Below are 16,059 nucleotides of genomic sequence, written 5' to 3' on the forward strand. Positions count from 1 at the left end.
GACATCAAGTAGCGCTGGTCCCTAGAAAACTAGCTAGTGTTAGTGTCTACCGCTTTGAATCACCTACCATTTGCCTAACTTCTATGGCTGCCAGTTTGGTTTTGTTTTAATATGGGCCTAAGATTTTTTTTAATGAGTGAATCTATTTTGGTAATGGAAGAATAATTTCCAGTGGGTAAAGGAGCATATCTTATGACCTGTTCTTTGCCACCTCCTTTAAGCATTACCAAGTGTTTTTTAAAATTGGAACTTTAATTCCAGCACTCCGGGAAGCAGAGACAGACCGGCCTCTGAGTTTGAAGCCAGCCTGGTCTACAGAGTGAGTTCCAGAATAGCCAGTGCTACACAGAAAAACCCTGTCTCAAAAACCCAAAAAAGAAAAGAAAATTGGAACTTGAAATTCAGTTCATTGCCGGAATATATCTAAAATATTTCCTAGGAAGCCTCTGGCCAGGGGAAATAGGAGAGCATTTAAAAGAAAGTAGGAAACACAGAATTGAGAGGGAGAAATAAAATAACCTGCTTGTCTGTTCGAGTTGCACTGACCCTCTGGCACAGGCTGGAGTTAGGAACCATTGGTGATTTAATAAAGGTTCCTTTCCACTTCCCAGGATGGAGACTTGTGAGGCTCGGGCAGGTGAAGACTGCCTACCAAAAGCAATAGCTTCCCCTAGAAGCGCATTGAAGAAGCTTTTCCTACTTGAATGTTCTGTTAGAGGCTGTAGGGCTGCTCCTGCTTTCAGACCTCATGCTGTCTGCACACAGTATTTATTCTGCCTACCTCTAGTTTACTATAGTTTCTCTTCTGCTTTCAAGGCTCCAGACCCAGTTCCTGGACCTGCCCTGGAAAAGAAGTATCCAGTAGAGATGAGCTCACCGCAGTTACTTAGTTAAACATTTGTAAGCTGCAAATGAGCCAACCAAGGACAGCTACAGTTTGAATTTTTCTATTTCCAGGTAGGCGAAAGTTGGGGCACTGGAGCTTAGCCTGTGTGATCTGTAACAACACACAGTTCACAATTTAACAGCTCTCTTGCTTTAAAACCGATTGCCATGGTAACCTCCCTAACACCTAGTAACATGTGGCTAGCATTGACTTGTAGATTAACTTTTGCCTGAGTCTTTCTAGTTTAATCTGTTTGCTAGTAATGGCAGACAATGCACAAACAGTTTCAGAAACGATGCTGGAGTGATATGTATGTATATTTCAAGCCCTGCAAGTGTGCAGAATAATACTCTGACCTTCATTGAAAAGGAAGTGTTAAAGCAGCCGTCCCCCAAGGCTCGTGTGTAGGACAAGTAATGTTGGTGATTAAATGAGTGAAGCAGGTTCCTTCACAAAGTCCTTAACTGTTCTATGTTTCTCATACATTTACATGAAAGTTAATACATTCTCCAGTCATCTGAAATGATACATTTTCTTTATAGATAAAACCAAATACTGTATTTATGGTATATTTACCTGAATTCAATGGTGTTTCAATTAAATTGCATATATATGCAAATACACACACTACTTGATTGCTTGAGAGAAACCAAATAGGAAAGTGAGAAAGGATGATGATTGTCTATAGCGCATAACTAAAAAGGTGAAAGCTGAAGTTTCCTACTGCCTTAGATTCTTAGCCAAGAAAAGGTACGCATAGATGGTTTAGGAGCTGAGTCAGTGGGTTTGGAGCTTTTAAAGGCATTAATTTTTTTCACCTTTGTATATAGAGTTGAAACTATCTATAAAATGAGTAGATAGCCATGTGTGTCTTTTGATTTTTTTTTTTTTTTTTTTTAACTTCATCTAAGCTAGAATGGCCCGGCAGTGGTTTAACCAGATGATCCTAAAGTTCCGGCGTATGTTTGACTCCTTCTTCTCCAGGACTAATGCATAATGAGATACTGGCAAGAGCATCAGTTAGCACTAAGTCACTGATTATATACCACATCTGTGGCTCGATGATGTTGAATTAGAACTGGAAGGGGAGCAACTATAATTACATAAGTGTCATTACCCTGTTAAGTGAACTGAAGAGATTAAGGAAGGAAATGTACATGAGTACCAAGTCTTGCCGTTTTCAGAGATGCTATTAGTAATGGTCAAATTTTCTATGCTGTTGAACATACATTGTGTATAGACACTGTGCCAGGTAGAGTACAGATGTAGAAATGAATGACCCTTGCTTTCAGAGGGATTATAGGCACATACATTAGGCCCTCCACACCCTTAAATTTTGTGCTAACCACAGGTCAGATATCAGTTAGGCCTGTGCAGGTTGCATGCATACTTTTAATATGTACAGATTCTTGAAGATCAGTAGTCCCTGAAGAATATACTAACAGTTATTTGCCTAGGACTTAACATTATATTTGAGTATTAGAAGTAATGTAGGGTTTGTATAGGGTTTTTTTAATAAGATACTTGAGCATCTGTTCATTCCCGTGTCTTGGGGCAGGGTGTCCTAAACTGTATATTGAGAAACGCATATAATATAAAATATCATAACAGATATAAACCATATGCTTGGGAGCACCAGAGAGAATGTTATGTTTCAACCAAGATTACAAGATTAGATTTTAGCAAGTGTATTTGTAAGGTATGTGTCCTAAAAAGTAAAATTAGTAATCCAGTGTGCTTAGATAATAGTTAGGACTTGGCGGGAGATAGAGCTGTGCTATACATGTTTTCAAGTGTGAGGTGCAAAAAGTTAGACTTAATTTAATAGGCAATGGGCATTCATTGAAGACATCTTAGATCTGTATATGTAGGTAGGTTAGTCCTTTGGAAAGACTAGTGAGGGTTGATTCAGTGTAGTTTCTCTTTAAACTTCACTGAGGAATATTATGAAAAGTAACTGAAAGGATACATATTTACATTTGGTATAGGGGCCTGGCGCATGGTAAATGCTGAACCACAGTAATTACACTGTAAACTTAGAAAAGACACTGTCTTTTGTCTACCCTGGCATATGATGGCTTTCCATAAAGGAGCTGTGTGCAACTTACAAAAAAGGCAGGTTATAGTTTCTCACCCAAAGGCTAACTCAAGTAGACTGTTTTCTCAAACCCTCAAACTAAGTACATTGTACTCATCTACCTATGGAGTTTAATTGGTTAGAAGAAAGGTAGGGAGTAATAAGAGTTCCCCCAGTAAACACAACTCCTGGAAGCTTCATTCAGAGACAAGAGATGGCCAGTTGGGACTCAGTCTCCCCCATTATTTGAACACTTCATTAGGATTGCCTTCATATATTTTAGAAAATTTCCATTGCACTGGGTTTCCATACCACTCCTCAGATGCGCCTCAGTTCTAGCCATCTCTTCCCCTCCCTCATCCTCTCGGTCCAGTTCCCCATCCCCTCCTCCAAGTCCACCCATAAAATCTATTTTCCCCTCCCAGAGAGATATCATCTGCCCCTCTTGTCCCTTCCTCTATCCCTAACCTCTCTGGATCTATGGATTGTAGCTTGGTTATCATTTACGTAATGGCTAATATCCATACAAGTGAATAAATGCCATATTTATCTTTTTCTACTTCCATTTGCCTGCAATCTTTATGTTGTTGTTCTGGTTGGGTTTAGTTTTTAGCAGCTCAGTAATATGCCATTGTGTAAATGTACCACCTTTTCTTTATCCATTTTTGGGTTGAAGGACATCTAGACTGTTTCCAGTGTCTGGCTGTTGTGAATAGAGCAGCAATGAACATTGTTGAGCAAGGGTCCACGTGGTAGGGTGAATCATTCTTTGAGTATATGTCCAAGAGTGGGAAATATATATTCTTAAAACAGGAGGAGAGGAGGAGGAAGAACAAAGCTAGGCAGCTGGGTGTGGTGGCCCACACTGTCATCAGAGCTCTCAGAAGTTGAGACAGGAGGGTCATGAGTTTGATGGCAGCCTGAGTGGCATGGGGAAACTATCTCCATAAATGAAAGCAAGCCAGAAAGAAAGATTAAAAAATCAAAACTATATCATTTTAATTACCTTCAAAACCTTCCCTATACATTTATTTTCTTTTAAAAAAAAATCTCTTTAATGTATATTTTTTTTTACTTTTTACACATAATGCATTGAGACTCTGCATCTTGATAGTTTCCATCAGTTTCTTACATACAGTAATTTAGGTGTCTTACTCCACTAGGAAAAAGGCTCATGATTTTCCTTAATGTGGCTATGCAAAAAGTTATTTCTCCTTGAAGGTAATTGTTGTTTGGAGTGAAGGGGAGGGGCACTGAGATGGCTCTGTAGTTAAGACAAGCATTTGTCACCAGCCTTGATAATAGGAGTTTGATCACAGATCCAAATAGTGCAAGGAGAAAGTTGTCCTCTGACTGCCACATTAATATGTGGCAGTAATTATAAATTCCTTTTTAACTTTATTATGGTTTTTCGTGTATCATGTTAATTCATTTCTTATAAGTGTTTATGGTTATGCTATAAGACCAAAACATGAATATTCTGGTTTTCTTTTCTCCTCTTCTTACCTACAAATAAGAATTTGTTAAACATGATTAGTCCCTGTTTTCTTTTAAAGATGATATTTATGATCAGGATAGATTATCTGAAAAATTAAGTGAAAGGGGGTCACTGGAAAGTAACTTTGTTTCTGTATTTAAATGCTAAAGTATTGGAAAAATAATAAGCTATGAAGTGGAAAATACACACAAGGTAGTCATTTATATAATGTGTTTGTCTGAGATTTATTGCACTTTCCTTAATCCACTGAAAATGGCAGCATCTACCACAAAACCACAAAACATCACTTTCCAAGTGTGGCTGACTTGCACATTCCTTTAAGAAGCTCTTGTAACTGGTGAGGCATAAGGAGCATTCATGTCCGTAAGGCAGATCATTTGGGAAGGTTTCTTTCTCTTCTTTTTGTTTTTCAAGATAAGATTTCTCTTTGTAAACCTGACTGCCCTAGAACTTGCTTTGTAGATCAGTCTATCCTTGAGCTCCTATCTACCTGCCTCTGCCTCCCAAGTAATAGGATTTTAGGAAGGTTTCTTTTTAAAAATCTTGCTACACAGACTAGTAATTTATATTGCTTTTCTTTGAAAAGTTCATTATTCCAGGCTTATAAAGTTGTCTGGTTGTTGATAGTACTGACTTCCTCTCTTGAAGTTGTTAAATGTATTAGATTAGACCATAATAGCTAAGTTAAAAATAGTTAGCATTTTTTGTTTGTTTGCTTTTGAGTTTTTTGAGAAAGGTTTCTCTGTGTAGCTTTGGCTGTCCTGGACCCCCTCTGCAGATTAGGAAGGCCCCCAACTCACAGACATCCACCTGCCTCTGCTTCCTGAATGCTGGGGTTACAGGTGTGTGCCACTGCACCCTGTTAAAATAGTTAGCATTTGAATGACTTGTTTGGTATATTTGTTGTCTTGGCAGTTAATTGGTTTTGCAATGTAATTTCGTATTAAAAATTCTATGACAAAGTTAATGCTGAAGATATAATTTGTTAGAAAAATACTGTTGATGGCCTGGGCAGCTAGGGTGACATAATGACTGCCTGTCTGGATACGAAGAGGAAAAAAGAAGAAGAATGTTGACTTTTCTTTAGGCTGAGAAATGAATCAAATATCAAGTGTTAGTTACCTGGCCTATATGTAATATTTATATATTACAGCAACAATGTAAAAAGTATTTAAATAAAGTGTATGCTGAGATAATATGATTCACTTTTTAGGTTTCAATTGGAGATTTTCACTGAGATCAAAAGATTTCATAACTTCCTGTAACTTTAAGTGAGGATAATATCATCCGACTATTCTAACTGAACATGTCTTTATGGTAAAGACATTATTTCAGAATAACTTGCTGAAGTCCAATAATGTCAGGCAATCCACAGAAGTAATGTGTGTTGCAGTTAGAAGTAAGAAATGCTGACAGGAAAAGAGAAACATGCTGCCTTCCCATTGGACATCCTGGAGAGGTTACTGATTGAACAGCTAGTAGGGGAATTTTGACATGTATCTAGTTCTATTAAAATGTGGTATATATATTCCCAAAATCACTATGAATTATAAAAGCAGCCTTCCATAAAACAGCACAGAGCTGATAGGAAAAAAAAGGGAGATTAGAGATATATCTCTCAAAAGCTGGAGTCATTTTTTAAAGCTAAGAACTTTTTTTTAAAGGTTTTTTAGTACAGTTTTATTCATGTTAAAAATTCAAGAAATGGCTGGGCATGCGCCTGGAATCTCAGCACTCGGGGAGGCAGACACAGGCGGATCTCTGAATTCAAGACCAGCCTGGTCTACAGAGTGAGTTCCAAGACAGCCAGTACTATACAGAGGGACCCTGTCTTGACAGAAACCAAAAAGAAAAAAAGACAAGAAATGTATATAAATATTGTACTTTGCCTTGAACAAGACCTGAAATTTGCCTGTAGAAGTGAGCTTTATGAAATAGTGGACAGAATTCTGAAACCAAAGACAATTGTAACAGAGAATTTGGCTAGTATAGTTCATAACATGGAGAAGAAAAGTTGGTAAATGTTGAGGCTTTGCTCTTATGTACTTGTATGCAGTTTTTCTTAAGCAGATTTTTTTTTTGTCTTTTTCCCAACTGAAATTCTAGCAAAACACATATAATATTCAAACAGTTGTCTAATGTGTCAATTATGTTACAATAGATTTATCATTTCAAAATAGATGTTACAACCAAACTGATTTATAAAAAGAATGGCCTATTTGTTGTAGTTAATTTTGCCAATATGGCTTAATAACATTTATCATTAGGCCCCACATTAGGCGCCAATTGTTGTGGTTAAAGTACCGGTACGGTCTAATAATGTTTATTATCAGCCCTATAATTATTATTACAGCAGTATTTTCTAACCTGCTAGCAATCAACCAAGTCACAAACACCTGTTTTATTTTAAAATAGCCTTAGTTAACCTGGGCCAGGGCAGATATTAATCCCATGTGCTTCTCCTCCACCTAACCCATGGCGGCTTTCTTCTCTCTTCTCCTCCAATCTCTCTTCTTCCCAAGATTCTTTCTGTCTCCCCAGGCCCAGGAACCTTAGTCACGGCTATCTCATTTGCTCTGCCCAGGTATAATGGCCTTTTATTAATTAGCATCAAAATACATCAGACCAAGTTCAACACTGATTTATAGCAAAGGAAACACTTGGACTTGAGAGGTTAGGTACTGTTGTAGTAGCCTTCAAAAACTAGATGTACTCTGATCTTTAGAGATTTACTGCGGTGAGTGCATGCACGCACATACACGAAAATCCAGTGCCCAACAGGGTGCTGGGAATTGAACTTGGGTCCTCTGAATTAGCAGTATACATTTTTAACTACTAACCATCTCTGTGTCCCTACCATATACTTTTAAAGTACATAGTATATAGCTGTGGACAAGATAACCTCACCACTTTGAATGGTGAAAGTGACGCTTCTGTGTCAACAGTTTTGTTGGCAGTCAGGGATGAGTTTCCTCGCCTCTTGAATGCTCCACATCTATACAGTACTTCCCAGTTCCCCCAGCTCAGATTTCATGCTGTACAGAATGCCATCCCAGAGTCAACTTTAGAATAGATTGAAATGGTCAATAATCTTTTCCTTCCTAATGTGGTTGAGAATTCAAATTTATGTATTCCTATATAGAATTGTTTGATAGCAGAAATATATTTTCTTTGTTGAAATAAATTTGTTGCAGTTAAACTCGATTATAGAAGGATGAAACAAAGATGACCCCTGCACTTGTGAGTTTGAGGCAGGTGGATCATAAGTTCAAAGGCAAAACTATATGTGTACAGTTTTTGTGTAATAATATAATAACTGTACTGTAAGTATCTCTGGGCCTCTAATAGAAACCACCTTACAGGTGAAATTTCACTGGCCTCTCTTCTGTAATAGCGACTCCATACCCCTTGTACCTTCTTCCTAGCTCCTTTCCTCGCTTCCTCTTTCCTTGCTCCACTCACACATCCTGATCATTTCCAGAATCTACCTACTTTTTGTGTTGCTTCATGTCTAATATTATTTCCGTAGCTGTACTTATGACTTTCTGACTCCCTCAGTCACGATCCATTTAAATATACACAGCACAATTGACACTAGTTGTCCAGGGCACAGGCTTACATAGTGACGGGCTCTTCATTTACTTGTCTTGGTTTTTCTACTGTACATTGATCATTTGTTCCATGAACACTGAGAGGGAACACCTCAAAGCTTAAATCAACTTGAGTATTCTGCAGCCAAAGTATCATGAAGCCCTGTTTACTAAATTTTGTTCATTTCTACTTAGCGAGAGCCCACAATATTCAAAATAAATAATCATTAATACCGCCTGCTTATATTCTATCATAGAAGCGAGGCAGGCTTAGTAATATAATTAATTATTTATCCATTTTATATAAATAAAATTATGGCATCAGTGTTTTACTGATAATTTCCTATGTGCTTTTTGCTGTCATTGTCATCTTAAAATGGATTACTTATTTGATTCTCGTGACAGTTGAATGAACTAACTACTCTGTCATCATTTTATAGAAGAGGATAACTGAACTGTTAAGAAATCCAATGATTTGCCAAAGAGGACATTTCAAGAATCCTCAGAGTTTTACTTAGCAACTCCTGTGTGTCAAATATATGTATTCTATAGACGTTAGTTACTTCATTAGTTTGAGATGGGAACATTGGTTACTTCCATTTTTAGCTATTAACATTTTTTTCTTTTTGTTTCTTTACCTTTTTTTAAAAAACAACAACTTTAGAAGCAAGATGAGTAAAGCAAATACTGTTTGTTTTCCTTTGACTCTTGGAAAATTCTGCTTTTTAGGGAAGTTTGTTCTTGTCTCAGGTAGCATCATTAACTTACTGCCTTAATGTGAAAGAAAATATTTGTCATGTTCAGGGTGTATGTATCTCTTAAGTTCATACAAGGTACATGACTGGTTCCTTTTATTATAAAAGGTGGCTCAGTCTGATACCCAGAACCCATATAAGTATGCTAGGCATGGTAATGTGTGCTTAAATCCCCAGTGGTGGGGAAGCAGACGGGTGGATCCCAGGGCTTACTAGCCAGCCATTCTAGCTGAATCGGCAAGTCACAGGCTAATGAAAGACTCTGTCTTTAACTGATATGTCTTATATGACAGTATTTCCCTCCGATGTCTCTACATACTATATTTACCAATACATAGCAAGATGTTCCAGGGAAGTTTGGGAATTCTGCATCTTGTTCATCTTCTTTACTCCCTGTGGTTTATACTGCATAGTAAAGTAGAAAGAAACTCTAAACAACATTTCTTGAACATACTACCACCAAAATCCTACTTTTCTGTATATCAGTAACAGTGCTTGAAACATACTTAAATGGTAAGTGACAAAACAAGTGACACTAAGTTTTCAAATACATTTTCTTTTGTTTTTTCGAGACAAGGTTTCTCTGGGTAGCCCTGACTGTCCTGAAACTTACTCTGTAGACCAGGCTGCCCTCAAACTCACAGAGATCACCTGCCTCTACCTTCTGAGTGCTGGATGTCATCACAGCCGGCTGAAATAGATTCCTTAAAATTGGAATTATTAAATTTGTTCTTGTTCCTCCTTAACTTGATCATGGTACCTACCCCGCAGTGTTGTAAGAATCTGTATGCTTGTTTCCTGCTAACCAGAGGTCATGGGAGCTCTGCTTTACAGCACTGCTGTTCACTGTGTATTTCAAAAAAACTTAGTATGGCTTTCTTAGAAATAGAGCATCAGAATGTGCTGTGATTAGAACTGAAGGCTGATTAAAATTATGGTTTACCTTCTTTGATAAACTTGGTTAGCCCTTATCAAAATGAGATCAGTTAAAGGAACCAGCCGAAAAGAGGATACATTGTAATTGAAGTGACATCAAGAGCATTGTAAGGAAGTGCTGAGAACCGGGTAGTTTTTTATCTTCCCATAGGAAATCATCTCTATTTTGCTATGAGAAATAATCTTCCAGAATAGGTTTAAGATATATCTTTATTTTTTTCCCTATGTGTAGCTTAATCCTTTATAAGGACTTTAAAATAGTTACCTGGTATTTATTTAACTATTTACTTATTTCAGGTAGGAAGATTTTGAGTTTCATGCCAGGCTGGGCCTACATAGTGAGCTCAGTATGAGCCTGGGTCTCAAAAACTAAAACAAAGCAAATTATATCATTTAACTATCTACTGGTCTCCATTGTTTGTAATAAGTCAGCACTCAGGTGGACATTGTAGCTCACCCCTGCAATAACAAAACTCAGAAGTCTGAGTCAGGATTGCCCCAAGTTCAAAACCACCTTGGGCTTGAAAGTGAGCCCTGTCTAAATATGCTGTTCCACTGGCTATGTGTCATTTCTTGGGTTGTGTTTAAGGTTTCTTTCCCTGGTTTATAGCAGTTAGACTATATTGGGCTTCTATATAGTTTTCCTTAAATATGTAAATTTGTATCTTTTACTAACTTGGGGAAAAAATTTAGTCACAATTCTATCAGGTTTGTTTTTATCAACCCACTTCTCTGCCCTGTTTTCTGGTCTTTAAATTCGAGTACATTAAAGCTTTTGGTACTGCCTGCTAGACTCTGAGGATCAGATTGCTTTATCTTTAAGATCACTTATCTCTTTACTTCCTACTGGTGATAAGGATGACCAGCAGATTTATTTGTTTCATATGTTTTAGTTCTTAAATAGAAAAATGTTGTATGCAAAGTTCATACATAAATATATTCTACTTACTTCCTGAGAAGTCCAAGTATATTCACCCTTACACTCAGTAGCTGCTTTCAGATCCATATTGCTAGTTCTAGTAGCCAAGGCATGTTTGGCTTGTTCTCCATTGGTTGCCTTTTTCTTAAATGTGGCTTACTTTGTCCTGTTTGACTTCAATCATTTAGGATGTGATTAAGGACAGGAATGACATGTAGAAAGCCTGGGTTCTTTTATGTTTCCCCAGTGGATAATAGTGCCTGGTTTGTTTTAGGGAACAGTTAATTTGACTGAACCCAAACTATAAACCCAGGGATCTCAGCTGGGTCATTGGCCTGAGCCTGGCTCTGAGTGTCTCTCTCATGCATGTCGTTCAGAGACCAAACTGCTGCACAGACGGCACACAAGATTAGGCTTCTGACTTGTGGGTCCCTCTTTTCCCGTGAACTACTCTGTCCTCTCAGAAAGTAGGCATGTTTGTGCATTTGTATGCTTCCCATTTCTGTCCTCACTGTCTAGAAAGCCAAGCTAGGAATAACATGGCTTGCATGCTTTAATAAAGGAATAAATTAGAATTTGTTTTCATTCTTCATCTTTTTAATTAATGAAGGTGTTTCTCACTTAGATGTTTATTTTCCCATCCCTAATTTTGTGTGTAAATTAATATTTCCTAAGTCTAAATCATTTGAGATGTTTTCTAGAAACTGTACTGTGAAAGCAATTTTACAGTAAAACTTTGATTCAGTGAGTGTTGCATCTTTTGTGAACCCAGATTTGGTCTAGACCTGGCCTGAGAATACAGTAGTTAACTTCAGAGTTCTCAACCCTTTAGAGGTCACTTATAAATGTCACAGAGGAAAAAGTGGTTTCCCGATGTGATTTTTTAACATATGAAGAATGGTTAGGGAAACTTTTTAAGTGAGTGGCATTTGATAGGTGAATTTGAGGAAGTAAATGAGAGAACCTTCAAGTATCTGTGGGGAAATGATAAAGGCAAGAGCAGTAAGTCCAAAATCCTTAAAGGAAAAACATGGCTGGCTCTTTTGAGAACATAGCAGCCCATTAGCAGCTAACGGAACAAGACTGTGGTAGGAAATGAAGTTAGAGGGTGGGAGGCCTTGGAGTGTGCAGTCTGGAGGCGCAAAGACTGTGTGTGGGGAAAGACAGGGTACGGAAGGCGTGGGCACTGACACACAGTGCAGTGGAGAAGGGGCCGTGACTAGGCTTGCAGTAGTAGCTAAGGTGGATTAAGGTGGCTCGGGCAAAAGCAGTAGTGGTGAGAAAGAATAGTCAGGCACAACACACTTTTGCAAATAAAGACAACAAAACTTGGCGATGGATAAACATGCAACAAGAGAAGAAACACCTATGTGAGTGATACGATGGAAAACTGAAGTAGAAGATGGTTATTTTGCATAGAGGAGTTTAAGAACTAAGTATAAAGCAAAGTATGAAAAAAATGCAGCATTAAGTTTTAGATAAAACACAGCTTTTGGGGGGAGGCAGGGTTTCTCCGTGTCGCCTTGGCTGTCCTGGACTCCCTTTGTAGACAGGCTGACCTCAAACTCACAGCGATCTGCCTGCCTCTGCCTCCCGAGTGCTGGGATTAAAGGCGTGCGCCACCATGCTTGGCTCACATAATCTTTTATAGAACCACATTTTCAGGTTCTTAAAGGTTTTAAGTAAAACCAGTAAAGTTTTGTGCTCTCTCTCCTGTATAACCATGAAGAAAGGTTAGTGCTCCCTGAGTGTCCATAAAGAATGAAGGAAGGCAGCCTCCCAGCAGGTTCCTAATGGTGTGCTCTGCACTGCCATTGTAGAGCATGTGGGTGTAGCAGGCTTAGATCGTTCCACATTTGCTATTAGAAATGGAATTATGTAGAGCTGTATGGAAATCATTAAGCCTAAATAATACTTATAGTTTATGTTGTTAGGTGCTAAGGCACATACCCTTTCATACTGTAATTATAAATCCACAACAGTTCCCATTAATTTTTTTTTTCTTTCACAGAAAATGCTTGGCCAGAAGAGAGGAGTACTAATTCCACTCAGGCCTAGAATTGCCTATTGAGATAGTCCTGAGCAGGCGACATACGAATGGCCCAAGGAAGCCACCAAATTGATTTTCAGGTTTTACATGACCTGCGACAAAAATTCCCTGAAGTGCCTGAAGTTGTTGTATCCAGGTGCATGCTACAGGTTAGTGTTCAAGGGTTTCTGGATTTATCAATACATAATGCTGATTTTAATATTAGTCTGATGGCCTTTAGATACTGGAGGAAACCTCTTTGTTGGTATTACTGGGTTGTAATGAAAAGAAGTGGCCTTTGGTGTCGCATAGGAACATGGCCTCTGGCAAAATGGGCCTCTCAGTGCCTGCCTGTGTAGATAGGGGAGTTGAGTGGGTTCTGGTGCCCCAGTGTGCTAGCCATGACCGTGCTCCTTTCCCTTCATCCTCTTGTCACATTTTTTTAAATCCCAGATCTTTGTATTTAAAAAAAAATTTTTTTTAAGTCATTAAGGAGTCATAAAACTTAAAACTTGTTCTTCTATTGCAAGCATTTGTCAAAACCCCGTTTGCATGTCAGCTTCCTATCTCTGACATGAGGGATTTGTATGAGTAGTACATAAGTTCTCAATTGTAAAGAAAAATGTTTTATATTTCTAAGTTTACAAGTTTTCCAATCAATCTTTCCAATTTCTACATTGTTCTTAGTATAGAAAATTCTAGAAATCCATAATTCAAAATATTACTAAATATTTAGTGATAGTTCTAGCTGGCCATTTCCATATTTAACCTGGAAATCTTTCTAACAAAAAGTATTCTGGGGAGCCTTCAAATTTTGACAGGTTATTTTTAAAATTTGATAATTATGAAGTTTTTATCAAGTATATTTTATAGGGATTACATATATTTTTCCACATCCTTATCATCTCTTATCTGTACTTGTAATTGCCTTGAGCCTTAGCCTAGTTTAAATCTCTTGTCTTCCTTTCTAAATAAAGATATTACTCTTTCTTGGCCTTTTGGCTAAGATCAACTATAAATACAGATTGCTATATATTTGCCTTCTTAAAATTTGTTTTTCATGTTCTTCAAGATGAATTTTGGGTGTCTTGACTATAGTACACTGGTCTATAGTCTATAGTCTGGAATCCCAGCTTACTCTATAGCCTGATGTCTTATGAAATACTCTCCACTATAGTTATCCTCAGGTACATGAAATTCTCTCCAAACTTGTTTCTTTTATATAATGGAATAAGCAGGCTTGAGTTCAGGTAACAGTAACATCTTTAACCCTCATTTTTACCTTTTTTTTTTTTTTTTTTAACTGTTTGATGAGAATTAAAATAAAAGTATAATTGAGGTAAATGCATGGCTCAGTTCTAATAAGAGTAACAGTAATGGAAGTTCGCCATTATAAATATTTGGTGAATAATAAGTCAGTAGTTCACATTTATCAGTATAGAATGTATCAGAAAAATGAAAGGTGAGAAAAGGGAAGTGTCTTGGGCTTCTATTGTTTTGATAAAGACCATAACCAAAAGCAGCTTGGGAGAAGAGGGTTTAATATCATTTTACGCTTGTAGGTCTGTCACAGTCCATCACTGAGGGAATGAACTCAAAGGAGGAACTCTAGGCAGGAACTGAAGCAGAAGCCATGGAGGAGGGTTGCGAACTGGCTTACTCAGTTTGCTTTCTTAAACACCTGTGACCACCTGCCCAAGGCTGGTACCCTCCAACGTCAGTCATCAGGCAAGAAAATGCCCTATCAACTTGCCTATAGGCCAATCTGATGGGCCCAGTTCCCTCCCCAGATATGTCCAGGTTTGTGTCAAGTTGACAAAAACCAACTAGCATAAAAAATAATATTTGGTGAATAATAGGAGACTGGGAGTCAGAGTTTGAAGAAGGAGGGAAGGAGCAGAGATGGAGGAGAGGGATAAGTCTTCCCTTAGAACCCAAGTCTAACTTTTCAAATCAAATAGAAGGTAGAACTTTGTAGGAAATAAAGCCATACTAACGGTATTCAGAGAGTCATTGAAAAACTAATAGGAAAGTAATGTAGGTTCTTTAACAAATTTCACAGGCTTGATATTGAAAGTACTATCTAGACTTATGGAGCTTCCCCGTCCGTCCACACTGGCATGTTGATGACTTGGTCGTCGTGCAGATCTGATTAAGGCAGCCATATTGTTATGGTTTCATGGGCGTAGCTCCTTGTCAGGCTAGAAGATACTGTCTCACAGCAGGCATCCTGATCCTCTGACTCTTAACGGTCTCATCATCCCTTCTTCCATGGTGAAGGAGTTATGTTGTAAATGTACCAGTTGATACTGGGCACCCCACACACAGATGGTTGTTCTCTGCCTTTTGACCAGTAGTAGATTTCTGTAGTGGTCTCTGTCTGTTGCAGAAAGAAGCTGCTTTGATGAGAGGTGAGAGCTACACCTACCTGTAGCTTTGTATAAATACTGAGAGTTTAGCTGAGGTATTATAAACCTAGCTAACTATCCTTGGCTGGAGAGGTATAGGCCTTAGAGAACTGACTACTGCTGTTTTCTAAAACTGTCTACCTGGTTGAGTTACAGGGGAAAGCTCAGTTTTATTTGTCATCAAGTCTTCCCAGGCTCAAAGATTGCTGCATACATGGTTGATGTCCAATAAGTATTTTTGTGGGTGATTTATGACCAATGATGTGGGACTGTATTTACAAATGCTTTGTTTGGAGTTTTGCTTTTTCTGTCTTGTTCTCTGGAGTGGGTGTTTGTGGTGCTCTGTTGGAGGCAGAGACATGGACTCGGTGATTTTGGTGGCTACTTTGTTTTTGTCATCTGTAGATGAATGTTTTATAAAGGAGGTATAGTTGAGATGACTTGTTACTAGGTTTTTTAAAAGTTTAAGCACTAAAAATTAAGTGGTCTTTAGTTTAAAAGAATTTGAGTAACAGTTGACTGTATAAATACTGACTTATTTTCTAGGTAGTTTGAGGAACTTTGCATTTTATCGTTTCACTTTCAAAAGAAATTTAATTAAACCTCATTATATTCTTAAGTTGATTACTTTGTTAATATCAGATTTGTATTTTTCCGTTAGACTGCACTTTGGGTTTTTTTTTAATTAATTTATTCAGAATACATCTCAATTGTTATCCCATCCCTTGTATCCTCCCATTCCTCCCTCCCTCTTGCTTTCACCCTATTCCCCTCCCCTAGGTCTGTGACTGAGGGAGACCTCCTCCCCGATTGGTCATAGGTTATCAAGTCTCATCTTGGTAGCCTGCTTATCCTTTCTCTGAGTGCCACCAGGCCTCCCTACCACGGGGAAGTGGTCAAATATGGAGCACCAGAGTTCATGTCCGAGTCAGTCCTCGCTCTCCACTCAACTGTGGAGAAT

At 38.1% G+C, this 16,059-nt stretch overlaps 1 protein-coding gene across 4 annotated transcripts in view; it reads left to right on the top strand.

Annotated features, from left to right (window-relative positions):
* Window positions 1-16,059, top strand: part of Tab2 (TGF-beta activated kinase 1 (MAP3K7) binding protein 2) — a 55,279-nt gene that overhangs the window by 22,122 nt on the left and 17,098 nt on the right. For 3 of the 4 annotated variants that reach the window (XM_051164498.1, XM_051164500.1, XM_051164501.1), the window contains exons 2-3: window positions 817-957; window positions 12,673-12,860. In XM_051164498.1, coding sequence (XP_051020455.1) covers window positions 12,759-12,860 — 102 coding nt within the window. In that variant the 5' untranslated portion in view covers window positions 817-957; window positions 12,673-12,758. The remainder of the gene's footprint in view (window positions 1-816; window positions 958-12,672; window positions 12,861-16,059) is intronic. The other variant, XM_051164499.1, reaches the window with a different exon arrangement.

The sequence above is a fragment of the Acomys russatus genome, chromosome 21 (genome assembly GCF_903995435.1).
Source record: "Acomys russatus chromosome 21, mAcoRus1.1, whole genome shotgun sequence".
Lineage (NCBI taxonomy): Eukaryota > Metazoa > Chordata > Mammalia > Rodentia > Muridae > Acomys > Acomys russatus.